The sequence below is a fragment of the Gymnogyps californianus genome, chromosome 20, assembly GCF_018139145.2.
Source record: "Gymnogyps californianus isolate 813 chromosome 20, ASM1813914v2, whole genome shotgun sequence".
In the NCBI taxonomy this organism is placed as follows: Eukaryota; Metazoa; Chordata; class Aves; order Accipitriformes; family Cathartidae; genus Gymnogyps; species Gymnogyps californianus.
The window spans coordinates 10,313,547-10,334,726 of record NC_059490.1 but is presented as its reverse complement, the minus strand read 5'-3'; the positions used below and the strand labels follow the sequence as shown (position 1 = coordinate 10,334,726).

At 42.5% G+C, this 21,180-nt stretch overlaps 1 protein-coding gene across 1 annotated transcript; it reads left to right on the top strand.

Moving 5' to 3' along the window:
- The first annotated feature begins 1,217 nt into the window (after nucleotides 1-1,217).
- Nucleotides 1,218-21,117, top strand: MYO19 (myosin XIX). Its single transcript, XM_050908872.1, has 24 exons — nucleotides 1,218-1,346; nucleotides 3,221-3,365; nucleotides 4,157-4,305; nucleotides 4,538-4,651; nucleotides 5,433-5,565; nucleotides 5,783-5,852; nucleotides 6,188-6,290; nucleotides 6,503-6,599; nucleotides 7,092-7,168; nucleotides 7,480-7,570; nucleotides 8,611-8,779; nucleotides 9,114-9,187; nucleotides 9,281-9,402; nucleotides 11,148-11,261; nucleotides 11,647-11,823; nucleotides 12,702-12,848; nucleotides 13,323-13,430; nucleotides 14,348-14,418; nucleotides 15,373-15,482; nucleotides 17,366-17,529; nucleotides 18,219-18,348; nucleotides 18,531-18,616; nucleotides 19,005-19,313; nucleotides 20,293-21,117. Exons 1-24 carry the CDS (start codon nucleotides 1,335-1,337, stop codon nucleotides 20,419-20,421), a joined length of 2,901 nt encoding a protein of 966 aa, XP_050764829.1. The 5' UTR covers nucleotides 1,218-1,334; the 3' UTR covers nucleotides 20,422-21,117.
- The last annotated feature ends 63 nt before the right edge of the window (nucleotides 21,118-21,180 follow it).

The following is a 21,180-nucleotide window of genomic DNA, read 5'->3' as shown; positions in this document are numbered from 1 at the left end:
TGCCCGCCGCCCGGCGACAGCGCGGAGATCGCCGCGGCCCCGAGCGGAGCCGCCGCCGGGCGCTGCCCGGAGCCCGCCCGCCTTTAACCCCCGGGGAGGGTCCTGCCCCGGAGCGGCGGCTGCGCCTCCCCGCGGCTGGGCAATCCGGGGAGAGGCCCCGGGCCCTGTCCCGACAACGCGTGGTCTTGCAGTGGCCCGGTGGCGAGGCCCTGGGGGGCGACCACAGGCCCGTTGGGAGCGACCTTGGGGCCCGGGCGAATGTCGGATTCAGCCCTGGCGAAGCCTGGGGGGAGGCTGCATCAGCAGGGAGCTGTGACAGCCTGTGTCCTTTGGGGAACCGGGTTAGCTGGCACAAAGAACTCCTCTGCCAGCTGTAAGCAACACCTCTCCTAGGGAAGCGTTATAGTGTAACTAGATTAGAAAGCCTTTAAAGGCAGAGCGGGTCTTGATGATGGTTGTGTGTACCGTGAGCTCTATGCACTTCAGTTCGTGGATGAAGTAGTCTCTAAATGGTGTTTTCATGCCAGGTAAGAATGGGATAGGGATAGGATGGATGGGATGGATGGGATGGGATGGGATGGGATAGAATAGAATAGGAATAGAATAGAAATAGAATAGAAAAGAATAGAATAGAATAGAATAGAATAGAATAGAATAGAAGTAGGGGCAGTTTCAGCTGCTGGAAGAAGACAGAATTGTTCCTGGCTATGTGACTGGAAGCTCTGTGTTTATCACAGACGTTCAGAGGGTGAGCTTGACTCCCCTTGGGCTGGCTCCCACTGATTTTGAGAGGAAACAGGAAGAGGACAGCGAGCAAGCGTATCTTGTTTCTGCTGCAATACAGAACTTCTCTGAGTCACTCCTTTTCCAAAAGCACTAGCTTCTCTGATGCCGCCAGACCCACAAATCTTTCTTATTTGTCCTAATAGGAGGAATTTAACAAAAACAAAGTTGCAATTTCTTGCCAAGAAACCTTGCTTTATTCATTCAAGGGAAACAAAGCATTTTATTCCTGCAGCAAGGAAAGGTATATTATTCCCTCCAAATAAGCTTTATTTGCAGGGGCAAACAGAATGTATGACTATTACTCTGATAGTGCGGGTAGGCTTTCTAGCTCCAGCGTTACTTGGGCCCCACTGGGATCAGTACTTCTGTCTGAAGCCTTTGGGCTCTGCTTGTGGAACCCTCTGGAGAATGACATGTCCAGAGTTATTTTGTTCTAAATGTCTTTTTTAAATTTTTTTTTTTCATTTAAGCGTTCTTCAGTCTGATTTGAATGAGATACCCTAGAGTAAAGGCCCTCTCCAGTGTTCCCGTCCATAGGGCTGGACAAGATGCCAAAGCAGGTAAAAAGAAAACCAGGAATTGTGTGTGTTAATTAAAGTTTACTGCCAGGAAGGAATTCTTGGCTTGTTTCCGTGCAGTCAAGATTAGGTAACTACTAATGTATATTCACCCCTAGTTCATGAATTGACTGGTCCTATTAACTGTGTGGTTTTGAGCTGTGTTACTAACAGCAGCTAGTGATTTTTGTTATGCCATTGGCGTTACCGAGGCAGGTGTTAATGCATGCAGCGAGCGCATCCTTAAGGGTATTTTTTCAGTAAAATTAATGGATTCATGAGCTATGCAGTGTAGGTATCAGAAGCGATTGTATTTTCAAAAATTGTTTTTCTTTTGGCTAAGCGATCACCATCTCTTCTCAAATGAAGCGATGTTGAGCAGGGGGGTGCAGGGGAGCAAAAATAAGCCCTTTCTCAGGCCTTGCAGTACCAGCTGCACAATGGACTTAACTTGGCTGGTGCCAGCGTAATACAGCGAACGCACGGGAGGGCACAGGAAGAACGGGCAATTGGCGGAAACTCATCTTTTCCGTGGAGTGTTTCATAATTGTGCGTGTCTGTTCTCTGTGAAAGCAGCAAGCTTCTGAATGTTCATTCAGAGGAGAATAACAGAAATCACTTTGATGGCAATGCTTAACTGCGTTGCTAAGCTTTTTTTTTTCCCCTTGCTGTGTAAAATTTTGTATTACTGGAAATGAACTACTTATGCTGTCTGCGAAAGATAATAATGCTCCTAAATGAGTACATTATTGTAGCTTTTTTTTTTTTTTTAGAAATGTGTTAATGGGGTTTTGCAGTATATTTTCCCCTTTATTAATGAGCTCAGCTCATGTAGTGGGAATGCTGCTAACTAAATTTAGCACTTTTTCTGTATAAACAAGGTGATACTGTTCATTGACTTGGTTAACTTGTAAAGAATTTCAGATTTATGCTACTAAATACAAATGAGTAGGGTTACTTAGGAGGACTTTCTGTCAAGGAGATGGGGAACAGAAAAGGAATATCTAGAATGCAAAAATCAGGACTGGCATCTTTTCCCTTCTTCATTTTTCCTTCTAGCCTCTCTCTCCCCCCAGAAATGACAAACAGGACCTGAAATCTCTCTTCAGGCTAAGTTTTCCATTACGTTTGTACAACAAATATGTCCTTCCAACTAAAATTGTCAAGGACGTGGGAGCCCAGAGGCTAAGATTTAAATACTTTAAGTGATTCAAAGGGGACAAATCTTCACCTAATGCAAGCCAGCTCTTATAACGCCACCATTTCTTTCCCCTCGCTGCGATGTGTGCACTCTGCAACTTCACTCTTGGGGCCCTCAACCTCTGCTCTAAAAATGAACGTCTCTGCTAGGAAGACTGCATTTGTGTTGGACCACAGTAGCTTTCAGCTCTACCTTAGCCTCTGCAGCCAGTCCTTCCTGCTTCCCTCTGCCCAAGGCAGTGTTTGCATTGAATGCATGACATTCATAGGCTTAGAAATATGCCAGTTAAGAACACCGTATAAGTGTGTCTGTGCTGAACGACCTGCAAAATTGGAAGTGTCAGGTAGTGTGAATCTAAGGACACATTCTTTCTGAGTGCCTCTGCTTACAGCCAGAATTACCAGCGATGAATTCAGTTTACAGACAGTGTTGTCAGCCTGCCATCTCTCATGTGCTAGATAATACCTTTCTAAAAACAGAGCACCCCATGGGAACCATTGATGCAGGGGGAGGGCAACTGGGAGGAAGAGTCGCTCAAACATACTAAGTTATGACTCCTGCTGAGGCTGAACTTCTGTTACATGGAAGCAGTAGAAGAGCTATAAACTATAGTGGATGAGGTGAAAGTCCAGCTATATTCAGCCTTTGACTGGTGCTGATCTGACATCCTCTCCAGGAAAATGGCCAAAAAGAAGGTTCTATCATCCAGAATGACCTCAGTGAATCATTTGAAGAAGAAGTTAGAGCGTTCCTCAGTAATGAAGAGAAACTGCATCTTTTTGATGACCTCACAAAAGTTAATCCAGTGACAACTACAACAGGTAAGCAGCCAGCCAGGGGAGTATCTCCTGAGGAGTGACTTTCCCTGGTGGCTACTAATATATGGTAGTTACTGTTCTCATCGCATTAATACTACCATGAACACAGTAGTTAAAGATTCAAAGCCTATTAAAGCCTATTCAAAGCCTTAGAAAGTCACATTTGGCTTGGCTGAATTTTTTTTCAAAATAGATTTTTTTTTATTGTATTATTTTTATTGTAGATTTAGCCATGCTGATCTCTTATCAAGCTCTGCATCCAGAGCTCACATTTGTATTGTTGGTTCAGGTAGCCAGGGTGTGGTTGAGAGTTAATGCTGTTGAAGGACGCCTGCGTGACCTTGTGATTGCAGTTTGGTGTTATATGAACGTATCAGAAAACAAGGCTCTAACTTAGATTAAAAATATATCCATGAAATGGGTTTTGAACAGTAAATTCCTCACTCGACTTTTAAAGATGCTCCTTTTAAGAGAAGCTAAGGCCTGTTCCTAGTGCAGGTGGGGAATTCTTGCCTCTGTTCTGCAAGCGAACAGATTTGCTTTCTAGGACTGACTATGTGAAACCTCATAAAAGCACAGGATTTATTGAATGGAATAGTTAGCAGATCCCTTAAGATTTTTAAAAATAAGGGCAACTCTTAAAGACATTGTTATGTATATTAGACCTATATCACTCTCTTGATCACCTCATTCTCTATTAAACCTAATAGGTAACATATCTGAAGATTTTTGTTACGAACAGGAAGAGTCAAATACACTTTTCAAAAGATGCTAACAGAAGGTGTGTCTTTCAGTTCTGAAATGTCTTCAAGCAAGATATACAGTGAACTTGTTTTATACAAATGCTGGCTGCAGCCTGGTGGCTTTAAATCCATTTCAGCCTGTCTCCTGCCTCTATTCACCTGAGCTGATGAGAGAGTACCATGTTGCACTTCGTCCTCAGGTAATCCTTCTATTTGAAATAACTGTCCTTCCGCAGAACCCAGATGTCAGGTTCTTCAAAATCCATATGAGCAAAATAATCCTAAAGGATAAAACCCATTTCTAGTGAAATATGAGTTCTGTTAAAAGAGCAGTGCTGTTTTCAGATAAATGTGAGAAGACCTTTGCTGTCCATTGCTGTTGAACTGTGTAATTACTGTTCTCTTAAATATGAATATTCTCTTTACTGCCAGGATTTAAAACCTCACATCTTTGCAGTGGCTGAGCAAACCTACAGAAACGTCCAAAGCCAAATAGACCCTGTAAACCAGTCTATAATTGTGAGTGGAGAAAGTGGTGCTGGGAAGGTAAGGAGATTTTTTTCTGACATTGCTCTTAAGTTTTGAGATTTGCTAGTGATTTGTAGTGCATAGTATTTCAGGGAACAAGCAAAGACGAAGAAAAAAAAATTCTGACAGAGCACGTAGCTGGTCTGCTCTAGCACGACTCTCTTGAAATATGCGTAAAGCATTAAGTGATTGCTGCAGTTAAACAGACTCGACTAAATATAGCTGCTCCTTAGGTGACATCTGTAATTTCTGGGAGGGCCAGATTTGAATGATTCAACAGGAATTGCACCTGAGTTAATGTCTCAGCCTAGTCTGTTAGGGAGCTAGTGTGGGTCTCAGCAAACCCTATGTAGAGACTTAGAAGAAGCGGAGAGTTCAGCTCCTGTCCTAGGCCCTTCTGTAATGGTCCGTCCCTATTCAGGAAGACATTGAGGATATTTTTAAGCCTGAGAACAAAATGATTTGCTGAGTGTTAATGACTCAAAGTCCGTTTATATTCAATTCATCTTAAGATACTAGCTGTTAATTCTAGCTGAGCTTCCAGATGGTTACATCTTGATAAAACTGCCATTCAGCAACGCACTCCGACTTCAATAGCATTTAAATGTGTGTCTGTTGCACGTAAGCTTATGCACAAAAAGTTCCCACTGAACTAGAGCTATAAACCTGACATAATTACTCTCTTTAGCATCATCGCCAGCTGCATACTGTGTTTTCAGAAGCTAGCACTGTTTCACTAACTGACATAACTAATAACATGGTAAAAACAAAGACCTATTGTCAAGCCTCTCTCTTGCAGACCTGGACATCTCGCTGCCTTATGAAATTCTATGCTTCTGTGGCTGCATCAGTTATCTCCCCAAAAGGCAATGAAACTGTGGAGAGGATAGAGAAGAGAGTGTTGGATTCCAACCCCGTCATGGAAGCATTTGGTAAATGAGGCTTTTTTAACAGCAAAAAGAAGTAGTGACCACTGTGGGAATTTTCTTTGTTAATACACAAGTCTAAGCTAGCTCTTGGTCCTCTCCTGAAAAGACAAACTCTTCAAACACTGGAGCTATGTACAAATCACCCTTAATATCTGTATGTCCTACAGGGAAGAGTAAAACCACTCTGATTATTCTGTATCTGTCACTGGCAATTTCACAGGAAATGCATGTACCCTGCGGAATAACAACAGTAGCCGTTTTGGAAAATATATCCAGCTTCAGTTAGACAGGTAATAATTACTGTGTAAAAACCTTATCTATTGCCTTGTTCCTTTAAATCTCTACAAGCCTACTTCTGAAGTATATTTTGGTTTGCTGGCAGCTTACATTATTATTATTATTTCTTTTTTTTTTTTTCCTGCAAACTCTCACCCTGATCTCTAAGAGAGAGCAATGGAAAAACAGAGATGCAGTTAAGAACTCTGAATAAAATATTACAATAAGCTTGCACAAAACTGAAGGTGAACTGCAAAGCATTCATAGCCAGTTGGTATCATAACAACACAGCACCTATCGGATTCCGTGAGGAAGTTTTGTTGAAATCTTTGCTTTTTTTTCCCTCTAGATTCCACCATCTGAGTAGTGCTTCCATTCAGACTTTCCTTTTGGAGAAGACCAGAGTTGCCTATCAGGCCCCCAATGAAAGAAACTTTCATATTTTTTATCAGGTTTGCCTTCAGTTAATTTTGCTAGATATTTCTGACAAACAGTGGGGATGAAATCACCAGATTTAGCACAGTTGCAACTTTTAATATTTAACAGTTTTCCTCTCTGCCATGCTTCCAAATTAAATCATGCTCCCAGTACGTTATTCTTCATTGTCTGTGAGCTGTAAATACCAAAGGCAGAACTCAGTCCTTACCTTGTTTTCTGTCTCCAGATGACAAAAGGTGCTACTGCAGAGGAGAGGCTGGAATGGAACCTTCCAGAAGGGGCTGACTACCGCTGGCTGCCAAATTCTGAAAGAAACTTAGATGGTAAAGATTAGTTTCACGGACTGTCCATTAATAACAGCTGTAACTTTAAAGGCAGGCAGGCAGGCAAAAATGTGTCTGTCCTATTAAATCCCATCACCCATGTTGGTCAGCTGACAGCAGACATTCTGCAAAGCCGCCTGCATTAATGTGATTCTTTTTAAGTTTCAGTTTGCACTATCAAGAGTTTTCACCTGGCTTAGAACAGCGGTTTCTGGCCTAGCGAATTTGCATCTCTCTGTGGCTATGTTTAGAAACTGTCTCGTCTTTGGATGTGCTTCAGCAACCTGCTGCCTAACTTCAGAGCCCCACAGAGTCAGTATTAAGTCAATGACTTGGTTCTCCAGCTTGTACTCTGGGATCTACCAAAAGAGCATCTGGCTTCCTTGATCTCCTTTGACAATTCTAGCTAAATTGGTTGTGGTGTAGAGTGTTCTGCTTGCCCGTGTTTGTGTGCAAGGCTTTCTTTTAAATAGCACTTGTTTGGCTTTTCAGAGGACTGCTTCGAGGTGACCAGAGATGCAATGTTTCACTTGGGCATTGACCGCTCCATGCAGAACAATATTTTCAAGGTCAGGTACAAAGCATGGTCACCACAAGGCTGCTAATGATGTTTGGAATGTCTTTTTCATGTGGGATTTCTGCAGAAGTAAATCTGTATCAATGTACAGAGCATGGGTTGTTTGGTACTCCTGACTGGAGGGCCTGCAGCTACACGTTAGGTTGCATAGCCAAATATTAGATCTTAACTTAAAGCCTGCATCTACTTGCTTTTTTTTGTGCAGAAATGTTTTGACTCGTTCATGTGGCTAAGGGAAGGCTGAGGACACTGCTTTGGAGGGGAGCTCTGTTTTAGAAAACTCAGTGATTGATTATATTTCAGGTATTGTCAGGCCTTCTCCATCTTGGGAACATTCAATTCTCTAATCCAGTGGATGAATCTCAGCCTTGTGAACTAGAGGACAAAACCAAAGGTGAGGCAACAAGCATGCCATGCTCCAGAGAGCCTTGTTATCTTAGTGCAGATGCCTAATGGAAAGGATTACTACGCTCTCCTGCTTGATAGGAGACTATCAAGGTCACGGGCAAACCAAAATTTAAGCGTGTTTTTGTTCGGTACTTCATGGTTTCAAAGTACTGAACAAACAAAAACCTAATGCTCCCCTGCTCTGAGAGATAATATCCTTCCATTACAGGTCAAGGCAACTGCAACATTAGACAGTCAATTCAGAAGGATTATTGGCAGAACTGTTACTCTTGACTGTAGTCTTACGCTGACATCACAAGACTTCCAGAAATCTGACCCAGAGCGGAGAGCCGGGCTTTTAAAATGAAAGCTTTGAAGTTTTCATGATAAAGACTAAAACTTAGTAACAGCAAATCTGTTAAATTGCAGCATAGAACACAGGTTGTTCTGCATGTCTTTAGGAGGCTTGTGGATCTAGTTTTCCTTCAGAACTAAAACACTGTCCTGAACAGTGAAGTTTCCTACTATTATTTCACATGCTCTGAATTCACACTACTTAATATTCAAATCATTTTGCATACAGCTCAGGTTAGAAAGATCTTAAATGCTTTGTTAGCAAATACTCGTTCTTCTACATTTCCTTACTATCACCAAAATCCCTGTTTTTTTCTGGTCATGACTGTTTCACTTGTCTATCTGGATTTAGAGGTCTCTGCTCAAAAAAGGTGAAAAAGTAACAAAGACATACCTAGAGAGTACTCTCTAAAAATGCCTACTTCGGTGTGGCAAACTTCAGACTTTTGTGGTATTGTTTCATTTTAAATAGAGTACCTACAATTCTAGGGGTACTGTGCATCCAAATTAAGAGTCTGGTCTTGCAAAACTTTCTCCCGAGTTTGGGTAAAAAGATCCGAAATCCACATTTAAGTTGGTGAGTTCATGGAAGTGTCATTTTTCTATACTATCTCTAGACCTTCCATAACTTCAAAGGGGCTGCATTCACTTGACACTCCAGATAACCTCGCAATGTTTTTTTTCCTGAACAAGATTCTGTGAAAACCACTGCAGATTTGCTGAAGATACCTGTCGAGGAACTACTGGAATCATTAAGAATTCGAACAATAACTGCTGGAAAACAACAAGTCTTCAAGAAGCCATGCTCCAGAGCCGAATGTGAGACTAGGAGGGACTGCCTCGCCAAAGTGATCTACGCTAAGTAAGGACACGTAGGCCAGGCTGCTGTGCTAATCCATATAACTTTTGTGAGGGAACAGGGAGGCCAGAGATTCACTTTCCCTGGCTTTCTGCTTGGATTCAATAACAGCATAACCCTCCCTTCCCCTCTCGACACACCCTTGATTCAGTTGTAGGTACTGACATAGCTGCAGTATCTAACAGAGATCTTCAGACAACTGCTGTTTCACATCAGCAGGCAGCATGTCATAATTTTTTGTTTCTTCCATGTGATACCGGTATAAACAGCAGTAAAAGAACACTCTGATTGTTGTCAGCAAGGACTTTCTGACTAATCCAGTTGTCATCGTCTGCAGGTTGTTTGAATGGCTCGTTTTGGTCATAAATGAAAGCATCTATGCAGATCCGTCAGTGTGGACCAGCTTCATAGGTATGGTTATTCAACCCTGGTGTAACTGAGTAACCGTAAGTCCTTCCAGCTACTCCTAGACCAAAGGGCACTGTCTTCTCATATTCCTTCTAGGTTTGTTGGATGTTTATGGTTTTGAAGCCTTCCCTGAAAACAACTTGGAACAGCTTTGTATTAACTATGCCAATGAGAAACTGCAGCAGCACTTTGTAGCACACTATCTGAAGGCACAACAGGTAATACCCCACTAAGATCAAACGTTAAATATCTAATTTTAAAACGGCATCTTTTGTCTCTTTAATTGTATTTCTGTGAGTCTGGTCAGATTGCAACCTTCAGTCGAGTAAGTAATGCCACAGAAATCAGTAGGATGTGAGTAACAATTAAAGAGGAGAGTGTGGGGCAGTTGGTGGAATGAGACAGCTTTCTCTCTTGGGTACTGGAAATCTATTCCCTGTTATACAGCTCCATTGGCTCTGTGGCCTGTTAAACTGTTTGCTTTCCCTCAAAGATCTGAACACTTAAAACTGAATTCTTGAGGTAAGTGTAGCCTAAATTGAGATTCTCTTGGAAGCTGCTGCTTATAACCATGTTAATTCTCTTCATCAAGCATAAAGTACCTAAATGGGTGGGGAGCCTCTAGACCTGAACTTACGCGAAGGCAGAGAGCCCAACAGAGCCTTGTAACCCGAACATCAACAGCACGCGGTACCTGGTGGAGGCTGCCTGCCGCAGGAGAACGGCTTCATAAACCCAGCTGTCATGCCAGTACCTTTAAAGACAAAAACACACTGCGCATCAGCTTTTATTTTTGAATGAGGAGGTACATGAGTTGTGTTGTTTCCCAGTAGAGAAGGCAGTTGCACCATGCTAAATACATTGCAGTCACTTGCCTAACTGGTCACGCACTGCTAATTCCAGTTCTCATCTGAGTGCTCTGAAAGCTACGGAGTCCCTGCCAGGCCTGGGCTGCTACTCAAATAGATGTACTTTAGTCCTTGTTGAATTCCTCCACGACACATGCATTACCACAATGCTCTTTGCCATTAACTGGAATCTGGGAAATTATTTTCTTTATGGCATCAACATGATGGTACCTTCTGCCTCACGGCATAGTTTTATCAATTTATTCAGGAGATAAGTATCTCTTGGAGCATAATTTGTGCTTTCATATGCCCAGTGTTTTTCTTCCTGCCTGCCCTCGTCAGTATGCCAGGGGTTAATGGTCAGTGAAGATGGAAACCAAGTTCAAGCACACAATTACTTTCCTTGAAACTGATTCATGACCTCTGTTTATCGTGCCCCTCCCAATTACTGCCTGCCCTCTTACCTCTCTTGATCTGGCTGTGTCCCAAACCACTTAAACGCCATTAGTGGATGTGCTGAGCAAGCTTTTGGCAGGAGACTTTTAAAATAACTGGCCAGAGCTTGTGCTTGTTAAACACTCCTGTCAGTTTGTTCTGTAATTCAGCATAAATATTGTACAAATTATTTCAACCAATATCTTTCTCCACTTCCTTCTGGATCAGGCTTTGTTTTAAATGGAGCCCAGTTAGTAAAGTCTGGCACACAATGGTTGGTTTAGGGCTATGTCCCAATCTAAGGAAGGAGTTCTGTGTGTTCCTTGCCCTTCAGGGCAAAACTCAGTACAGCCAGGAGAGGCTTAGTGTGACTGTAGCCTCTGTTTACTCTGTAAAGCAGCCTTGCAGCTCTCTGATAAATTTGTGAGGTTCCCAAATACTGAAACAAATCGTTCCAGCAGGATCTGCTGCTACATACTCAAAAGCTACCTGGGGTGGAATATCCTCATTTGTTTTTTTTTCTCAAGATTGCCATTGAACATGAGCTGAGCATTGGATGAGCAGGCTGAGCCTGGGATTAACTTGTTAAAGAGTAACTGCATCAAACCGCAAAAAGGCATACAGTTATTTAAGCTCGAGTGCCCTCTGCTGCAGAATGACCGGTTTCTCTCTTACTTCAGGAAGAATATGCAGCTGAAGGCTTACAGTGGTCTTTCATAAACTACCAGGATAACCAGAACTGCCTTGATCTGATAGAGGGCAATCCTCTCAGCATTTTTTCTTTGCTGAATGAGGTAAGCGTGGATCTAAACCCCTAACGCTTTTGGCCTAGTTGCCTGCCTTCCGTCCCATGCCACCAAAGAAAACATGAACACTAAATTAGTAGGAAACGTGTCAGCTATAAAATTTCTGCAGAGCTTATTTTTCAGAACAATCATGACACTGCTTCTTCCTATTCTGCGTTGTCTTTTCTCCTCTGATCCTGGATGTTCTGATGCAAATATGAAGCCTCAATTACATTTTTTGGTGTGTGTGTCCCCCAGTATTTCAGGGCTTGCATACTCAAAGCAACTCTAAAAGTAAAATGGCTATGATTTTAATTTAAAGTGTCTTAGCTTTTAAAGACAGTTCTTTATGATAAATAAGAGATGCTGCAATTTTGTCTTATTTGCTATGCAGGAGTGCCGTCTGAATAGATCCTCTAACACTGACCTGTTTCAAACTCGGATTGAGAAAGCCTTGTCTAATAATCAATGTTTAAGTCGAAACAAGTTCAGTAAGAAGCCCAACTTTATTATTTCACATTATGCTGGCAAAGTCTGCTATCAGCTGGCAGCAATGGTGGAGAAAAATAAGGTAGGTGTTTTCAGAAGGAGCTGTTTAAAAAAACAAACCAAAACATCTTACAGACCAAAAGCAACTTAAATCAAAGCACCACTAACAAGTATATTCAGTGATGCTTACTGGATATACATACCTTGCTCCAAATAAATCCTTCAGGCCACGTAAAACTGGGTAATGTTCTTGATCTGATTTTCAGTGAACCATCACTGGCACAAGCAAATGCTTCGTTAGCAGACCTTTCAGCTGAGGATTAAGTGGACCATGTATCACCAAATCAGGGCTTCTTCCATTCCTGAGACAATGCAGAAGTGTTAATGTTATCAGGGCATTTCTATAACCATAAATATAGCACTTCATTTCCCAGAAAAATTCAGATAGGTTTGAGAAACAAGAGCATGGACTCGACTACTGAAAGTTCTGAAAGTACCAGGAAACTCAGGTTTTGGCCTCGTGCCATCAGGGAATAAGTGAAATAGTCTGCAGATATGAGGGTCCCTCGTCAGTTCTGACATCACCAGCAATTATGGCAAGTGGTATTAGGTGATGCAATAAAATACCATCTCTTAATTAAAAGGAAGACTTTCTAATATCTGCTGCAGACTGTCCTACAGGGATTAAACTAGTCCTGAGACTTCTAGCTCACTTAAATTGTACAACGAGAACAATGTTAAGAGCAGGCGTACATTTGATGAGATTTGCTAAATGTTCAGCCAAACATTGTTTTCTGTTCCTGAATCTGACTATGAATGAATGTCTGTAGTCAGATTTGAAACTACAGCTGTGGTTAAATCAAAGTTGGCATCAGAAATACTATTCCTTCTATGTATGTGGCATTTTTAGTCATTTTCAAAGGTGGCAGGTTTCTGTCTGAGTCATGTTTGTGTTTGCAGGACCCCATTCCACCAGAGCTGGTCCATGTTTTGCAGAATTCTAAGGACCCTTTGCTTCAAAAGTTATTTCCTGTGACAGAAAGGAACCAAAATAACATCAAAACCCAGAACAGAGCAGCTGTTGTTACAGTGGTGTCAAAGTTCAAGGTACATCCTATTCAAGTTTCTGCTTTCTACTGCTGTCTTCGTAACTAGATGAGAAAACAGTATAGCTGGACCAAGATCAGTAAATGTTATTAAAATGAAATGGCTGTAAAACAGAAATAGCTTCAGACTCCTGAGATTCTCTGGGTTTTAACTCACTCCGATTTTACCTTTTCCTTTAACAGTTGGGCATCTGCCTTTTTTGACGCTTCTTCCTACCTGTTCCTCTTGAGGGGTTAGCTTCAACTGATGGCCCTGCTATAATTTTGGAAACTTTCTGAATTTACCAGTGACGATTTTACAAAAGCATCCATAGAGTGGATTTTTTGCTCAAGCTGTCCTTATAGAAGAGCTCTGCTGAGTCTGTAAAGCCATCCTTGCAAAAAATGGCTTCATCGTTTTTATGGAAGACCCCTGAATAGTTAAACTGCCTGTGGAGGAGGAGTGCCTAATTAAACCTGTATTTGTTTTCTACAGGGTTCACTTGAACATCTCATGCAGATTTTGAATAGCACCACACCGCATTACATCCGATGCATCAAGCCTAACGCTGACTGCAAGGCAATGACTTTTAAAAGAGAAGAGGTAACTTTTCAAAAGCCTTTCCTCACTGAGTCAATGAGAAGCTTCCTAGAGACATTGTGCAGGGCTTTGCATTGGGTCTGTTACGATCCTGAGTCACTTGCAAAGCTCTTTTCACAGCATGTTTTGAAACAGCTTTTTCTCCTTTGGAGCTTCCAAGATAAACGTCCTTTCAGAATCACTGATGATGCTTGTCTAAAATGGAGCTAGTAAGCACAGCAGCTCTTCCAGATGCAACTTGTTGCTGTATGAGAAGTTCTCTTACCAGAGCGTTCCTGGGTTATTTGGGGTGCGACCATCCCAACCTTCAAACTAGACGAAGGTGATCTGACTGCTCAGCAGTCCTGGTCACACAGGTATCTTCATGGTGAATGCCCACAACAAAACTGTGCTTGCTCCTGGAGTCTAGTCTAGGACAAGTCAGATGAGATCAGCTGACAAGCACATCTTTGGGAGCAGAGCAGCAGATGCTAAAGCTGTAACTGGAGAACCTCATCTGATGTAAAAACAAGCAGCTGGAGTAGCGCTGCATTAATTTTAAACACTTGGAGAATTTGCTGATTGCACGCAAGTAGTATTAAAATACCAACTCTGGGTTTTCATATTCTGCCGCATTCAGTCAGTGCGGGGTGTGTGGATGCCACACGAGAGGGCACACGAGCACTGTCCCTCTGTGTTAGCACTGCCTTGACCCTACTCTGGGTGTTACTCACAGCAGTAGCTCGGTGGCTGCACAATCCCCTTCTCCGCCCTCTCCGTTCGTTCCCCGGCTGCCAGTGTGGTGCTGCCCACCAGGCAGGCTCTGGCGTGGTTGCTGAGCTGAGCTGCACGTGGCTTGGGTCGGGCACCCCCTGCGCAGACCTTAGCAGCAGCTTCCACAAAGATCGTGGTTACCTAAACCATCTCAATTTATGCCTCAGGTTCTCAGCCAGCTTCAGGCATGTGGAATAGTCGAAGCCATCACCATCAGTGCAGCGGGATTCCCTATTAGGTAAGTCCGAACTTCTTGAGCAACGTCTTCCATAGTCCATTTCTATAGCAATTAGTGGCATATTAGTTATTCAGAAGAGCTTATAAGCAGGAAATCAAATATTTTGCAGTCTGTTTCAGACCACAAAACTACTGATTCTTTCAAAGCTATCTGAAGAGTTCTGCTCACTGCTTGCTTTTAAGCTTATTTGAGCACCTCTTTCACGTTTTGGAGACAAAAATACCTGTCACAAATCTGGATGGTGGTTCTGCATTTTGGATAATGAAACTCAGCTCGTTCAGCAAGTCCAAAAGTGCAGTAACAGCACAACAAGCAGCGCTAGCGCAACTTGCGCTCAAGACAATGGGATTCTTAAAAATATACCAAGTACTAACAAAGTCCAGATGTGTCTGTAACACACCCCTGGTCTGAGAGCTCACTGTACCTTTCCGCTCTGAGAAGCTGGGGAAGAGATGTTTTGATGTGGACTGTCAGGTACTAAAACTTTCTGATTGAATGTGGCTTCACAGTGACATTTTCAGCAATTAAATTATAAATGGCATTCATCTAAGTGCGGTCATCTCGAAGTCGAGCATCTCATCGCAGCCAGTCGCCTTGCTGGGCTTTCTTGACCACCTTTAGAGGATGGAGGGCACAAGGCCTGAGCTAGTCACGTTCCTGACAGCTCAGCGCTGACGGGGCGAAGCTCACCGTTAACACAAACAAGCACAACTCCTGCCCGGTCTTTGTTACAGGCAGAAGTCACTGTCTGTTACTGGGCAATCGGCAGTCTCCTGAATTTCTTCAGAAAGCCTCTACTTTCTTGTATGTTGGTGACGACATAGGCGTCAGTTTATTTGCATTCTACGCACTGGATCTTTGAAACCATTCTGCAGTTTTTCCCCCTCAAGGATAGGTTATTTACCATATAGTAAATGACACTTGCCTAGAATTAACTGTACATTTGTCTAACAGGATCCCTTTCCGAAGTTTCATTGAGCGCTATGAAATACTGAGAAAATCACGTGGGTCCGATAAAAACAGAGCGTGTGATAAAAGCAACTATCATACTGCTGAGAAAAAAGGTACGTTTCTTTAGATAATTCCTCTTCTATCAAGTAAAATCATCACTGCACCAATCTGATATCGCATAGATCAGATACAGTTACTGTATTCAGCACTAGGGACGCCACTATTCTCAAAATATTTTTCTAATCTATCACCAACTTGAGTTTCTGATTTGCCTAATGCTTACAGCAGGCTCTTTTTAAAAGTGCAAATCTTTCATCTTATTGCTGTTTTTCTGTGTTCCTCTTGGGTAGAACAATTACAGTTACGATGGTGTTTGGGGTTCCCCGCCCCGATATAATTTGATTTAGAGTTGGTTCTCGAGTAGACTTGAAAACGACTTACCTTTTTGCTTATATTCCTTCTCCTTCCTTTCTTTTTTTTCCCAACCTTGTTTTCTTGCCGAACACACTGACCTTCTAGCTTACCTGGACTCTGCTGCTTCTTCTACCTTTTGCAAACTTCTGTATGCGATTCTTTTTTCTAAGCAAGAGCGAGGATGGACTTTAAAAAACACAATGCAGTCTACAAGGTAACATCTCTGGTATGAAGCCCTGAAAGGAGGAGCTCATCAGGTGGTTACATTTCATATTGAAAGTTACTGCAACCCCCTTCTCTCTCCCAATTAATCCCATCTTCACCCAATGGGTCTGTTCAGTAACCAGTAGATGTGGGAAGCAGGACCATTAAGTACCAGCCTATGTCAGATAAGTAAAATGGCTGGAAATCTATTCACTTTGCGGAAATAGAATGAAGCAACGAAGTACAGGCTGGAAAATTACTTACACACCGTATCTTTCTCCCTCAATTATAAACCCATTAGCTGAAATGCCTCACTGTGATAGGTTACTAGTCCTTTTTATCTTTAACGGGTAATAAGCTGCAAACAAAGCAAAACAATTTCCTAAACACAGGGATAAGCTTTTGGTTCCCTTATCAGCCCAGCCCCACGAACACCATCATAGTCACCAGATGTCTTCCTGTAAGCAAGAATTGCTTATATTTGTTTTCAGTGCCTTAAAATGCTCTCATCTCCTTAGAAATATTTATAGCAGAAAAGCAAACAGTATCCAGGATGGAAAGATACAAAGACCATCAAGTTCCGGCATTGGGCATGCAGAAACTCATGCAGCATTGCCTTGAACACCACAATCTCTTTCAAGGACAGGTCTGAATTAAGTCTACCTCTATTTCCAAATAGATTAATCTGGCTAACCTGTTTGTCTCATAATGTAAAAAATTGTGTACTATGTCCCAGAAATGGTTTTAATAACCTCTTATTGCTGCAATAAACTCCTGCTTAGTACATGTCCCTGTAGCTGCTTCTGATGCCCTGTGAAAGCTGTAGAATTGCGTACAATTTGTTTTCTGTTCCTGCATCTTTCAGTACATTAAGGCTACGAGTCTAATTCCTTGCTTTTTGGTCTTTGTTCCCAACAGCTTTGAGTTTTGGATATTTCATCAGATTTTCTTAGGACTGAGCTGCTTAAATCTATTCTTAATTGCATTGCTGTTGCTTTCCAGTGTTTCCATGTAGGATGCTTTAAACAATGTGAGAACAGCTGAGCCCTCTATATGTCTGTTTCATTGCCTAGATCTACCCAAAATGACATTTGTTACCTATGGATAGGTTATAATAGAGGTGATAAGACAGCACCCAAACTACGTCCTAGTTAAAACACACCATGCTGCTTTTCTAGTTGCTCGCACATGGCAAAATCTATGCTGTCACATCTCTCCCTTAAACACAGCTAGATCTAGTGATGTCTGAGCCATCGCCTCCTCCCTCTTGTTGTAGGTGTATCTCCCCTTAATAGCCAAGAAGTCTCAATGTAAAGACAATTACTTGGTCCTGATTTCCAAGTTTTGAGATACCTTCTCTTCAACGCTTCATTTCCAGGCGAGACTCCAGTGGTGGATGATGACAAGGCATCATGTTCTGTTGTTTTTGAGATCCTTCAGAATGTTGTTACGGGACAAACTACTGCTGAGCAAACAGGGAACAGAGCAGAAAACACTTCAGTGTACTGCGGCAAAACCAAAGTATTTATGGCTAATTCTGTGGTAAGAGTGCTGTTTCCTTGGCTAACAGTTCTGGAGCGTACTTGCATAATGGGGATTCTGGCACAGATTATGATCATGGTTTAGGCGATACTCCTACTAATGCCAGTGTGACCAGAATTTGGCATTTTCCTTCACATTATTAAACTAAATCAAATATCCATCAGAATCCAACTGTCAGAAGCACTTTGTTTCATGGTGTCCTTATTGCTAACGGACACGGAGCTGCACTTGTCTCAGGACCTTCCCAGTTCTACTAAAGATGACAGCGTTCCTTAGCTTCAGCTGACAGACCTGGCTACTCTGACACGCCTAAGCAGCTTCTTTGTGAAAGAGATGAAGGAGACGAAGGCACTTTTGCAAAGCTTGCACACTGGAGGACGCAGCCATAAAAGAACCCCCCCTTCAACAGAGCTAGTTTTAAGCCAGCTGCTACTGTGACTTTGGGAGTGTCCGCTTCCCCCCCCCCCCCCCCCCACCTTTTCCCCCTCAGATACTTACATTTTCATTTTACATGTTATCTAATAAGCACTAACGAAGTGCTCTCGCTTCCAAAACCTAATCCAGTACTCTTAGGACACTGAAATGTGCATGTGGTTTTCTGACAACACCAAGAGACTGTAGAAGAGGGAAGAGTTGTGAACACAACTCCGTCCCTGAGTATTAACCGCAGGCTTGTGTCCCCAATGCAGCTGGAGCAACTTGAAGCTAGAAGAGCAGAGGTGTTAAATGAGAAAGCATTTTGCATTCAGTGTTGCTGGAGAAGATTTAAACAGAAGAAGCTAGCGAAGGAGAGATGGTCTGCAACTGTCATCCAAGCAGGTAATTTGATAAGGGTGTGGCTGAGCAAACAAGTAAGATTTCCAGTTACACTGGATGTTTAAAGTGGCAGGAGTGGTTATGTTAATTGAACATGGAGAAAGCTTAAGTGCCATCTCTTTTACATTGTGTGCAAGAGCTTTTGAGATTCTTTGTACTCAGATTTCTTTTAATTAAATCTTCAGCTATTCGTTCCTGGTTAGCCAAGAATCGCTTCCAAAGGATGCGCAGGGCTGCTAATGTTATTAAGCATGGCTGGAGGAAATGGAAAGTAAGTACGTTGCTACAGGAAAGCATTGAAATTGAGTGACTGAGGCTTTTTAGTGTTTGAGAAAGAATCTACCTCTGTCAAGTAACTGTACAAAACCAATGCTGTCAATTCTCCAGAAAACTCATCTCAAGCTGAAGAGCAGAAGATGGATGCCAGTCTTGTACGGCTGCTTCTACAGGGTAGCAGTGTAGAGACTGCAGAATAAACTCATTCCTTACCTTCATAAACTGGGAACATGTCTGTCCTGGTTAAACCACGACAACATCCCAACGGGTGTCCTATCCTTTAAGATGCCCTCTTTTTTAGAGTCTTAGTTTTGCAGTTTTAAATTTTGTTCAAGATGTTTGAGAATCTTGTTCAAGAATATTGTTCTGCATCTCTTCATCAGGCAAAAATGGCTGCGTTAGCAGCAGCAGAATTGGACGAGGGTGAAGAAAAGGCATTCTTCTCAGTTCCTGGAGCTACGGTGATCTCGGCCAAACCACCTTGCTCTTTAGAAACAACTTGGCCTCTGCATGCAATAATTCAATTCTGGCCTCTTGGCCTTGTCCTGGCTGCGGCACCTGTTACTGTAACGGGACTTCGGAGAGACCTGTCCTGGCTGGCATGCCTCAAAATACTTCAGAGGAGCAACTGCTACAAGGTGGAAAGCTGTTTCTTTGGCTGTGGCATCACTTCCATTAGAGCTCTCCCACAGGTAACAAACCTCACGCACTCGAGTCAGCAGCACAGCTAAGCTGCCCTGAGTTCAGGAACCTGAACTCTGCTGTCGAACAGAGCAACTATGAAGTCTGCTCTCAAGCTACAGTCTTCCTTTGTCCACTGGCTTAGATACGCAAGGATGACTCTGACATCAATAGGTCAAGCTAGACACAGGGCTGAGTTGAGACTTTCAGCCAAGCATGAAAACTCTGGTTCATCTCTGTCATAGGAACGAACTGATCAAAGCTCTGCTTCAGAAACGGAGAGCAGAGGATTCTAACATGGGCTCTGCTATTACGTACTATGTATTTTTTCTGCTTAGGGCATTCAAGTTGCACAACAGGTGAACACACGAAAAAGCATCCGCCTGGGGAAAAGCCACTGGGTGTATTAATAATATCCCAGTAATTCTGTGTTAACGTCACTGTGCAGACAACTGCACAGACTAATTCGCATAGAGGATTTTCAGGGCAGAAAGCAGGGAGCAACCCTCAAGTACTTCATCTCCTACGCACACGCAGAATAGTCTTACCTACCATTTACTACAAATAAGCCACAACCCACACTGGCTTCTCTCAGAAATTGCACTCCGGTTACACATCACCTTGTGCCTGTGCTTGGTTTTTTTGTTGATCAATTTTTGAGGTTGCATAAAACTATGTGTGCAAGAATGTAGCCTGTGCCTGGTCACAGTTACTACAAGTAGGAAGCAGCAGTACCAAGTTCAGTACTGACTAAATACTCAAATCTTCAGAGTTTAAGCTAATTTCAGTTCAAATTACAGTATTGGTACTCTCTGTAGTAATAATTTCTCTTAAATCCATTTGTACTAGGACTCCTTTGGAGGTCTTCCTCTATCCTTATTCATATTCACTAATTGCTAATATGCTAAAGCACTACTTAGTTTGAATAGCAAAATGAGCTCAAAATCTGGCAAAAACATCAACTGACCGCTCCACCTCTTTTTCTCGTAGGGCTCTATCAAGTTTCACTGTAAGAAGTCTCCCCTGCATTACGCAAATGTCAGCCCCCATACGGATGCCTGTTCCATCACCGGATTTAACCAGATTTTATTGGACAGAAAAAAACTACTTCCAACATAGGTCTTGGCCATCTGCATATACTGTACTTTCTCCTTCAGGGAAGGACTGTCTGCAAGCTGCTGCCTTCAGATTACGCAACATCCATATCTGCTGCTACCTCAGAGCTTTCGATATTGACGCATTGTACGTATCATATAATATACTTCAAATTTAGAACGCATGGGGGGCATTCCTCCTCTCACACACATGCACACGTTAAGAGGAAATATCAGTACTACGAGAACACTCAACATAATTAAAATAGATCAAGTGCTTTAAGCAATATATACTTGAATTGAACACTTCTGGCACTACTTGGGAGAAGCAAGAGGCTGGTAATGAGAGAGCAAATAAGGCAAACATTTCTGATGTGCGCTGGATTCTCGCTGGGAGGTACAACTACAACTATTTGGATTGACCATGAGCGTTCAGTAACGTAACACTTCTGACTGTGACTGAGGAAGTGAGTAGCAGTCAGCTTAACACTAATGGCAGATGTCTCAGGGAGAAGCGAGACTGGACTCTTGCTTTTTATCTATACGACCAAAACATACGTACTCTCACAACTGCCATGCATTTCTAGCACTCCCTAGTCAATAGCGTTACCTCTGCCAGGGTTCTCATCGGAGGCGCTCCATACCGTCTCTTTGTTGCTCACATGGCTCTTGAAAATGTTCAGCTCTTCTGTGTATGCCACTTCTAAATAAACTGTTAAATACCTTGTAAATGTGTCTGACCATCCGCAACAAGGTTTAGTTAACAAAAACATTTCACATTAGT

What these genes read in the sequence shown, in the direction of transcription:
- MYO19 (XM_050908872.1), top strand. An exon ending in AGTGTGGACCAGCTTCATAG is followed by an intron (nt 9,188 to 9,280) that starts GTATGGTTATTC and finishes TATTCCTTCTAG; the next exon opens with GTTTGTTGGATGTTTATGGT. An exon ending in CAATGGTGGAGAAAAATAAG is followed by an intron (nt 11,824 to 12,701) that starts GTAGGTGTTTTC and finishes TTGTGTTTGCAG; the next exon opens with GACCCCATTCCACCAGAGCT.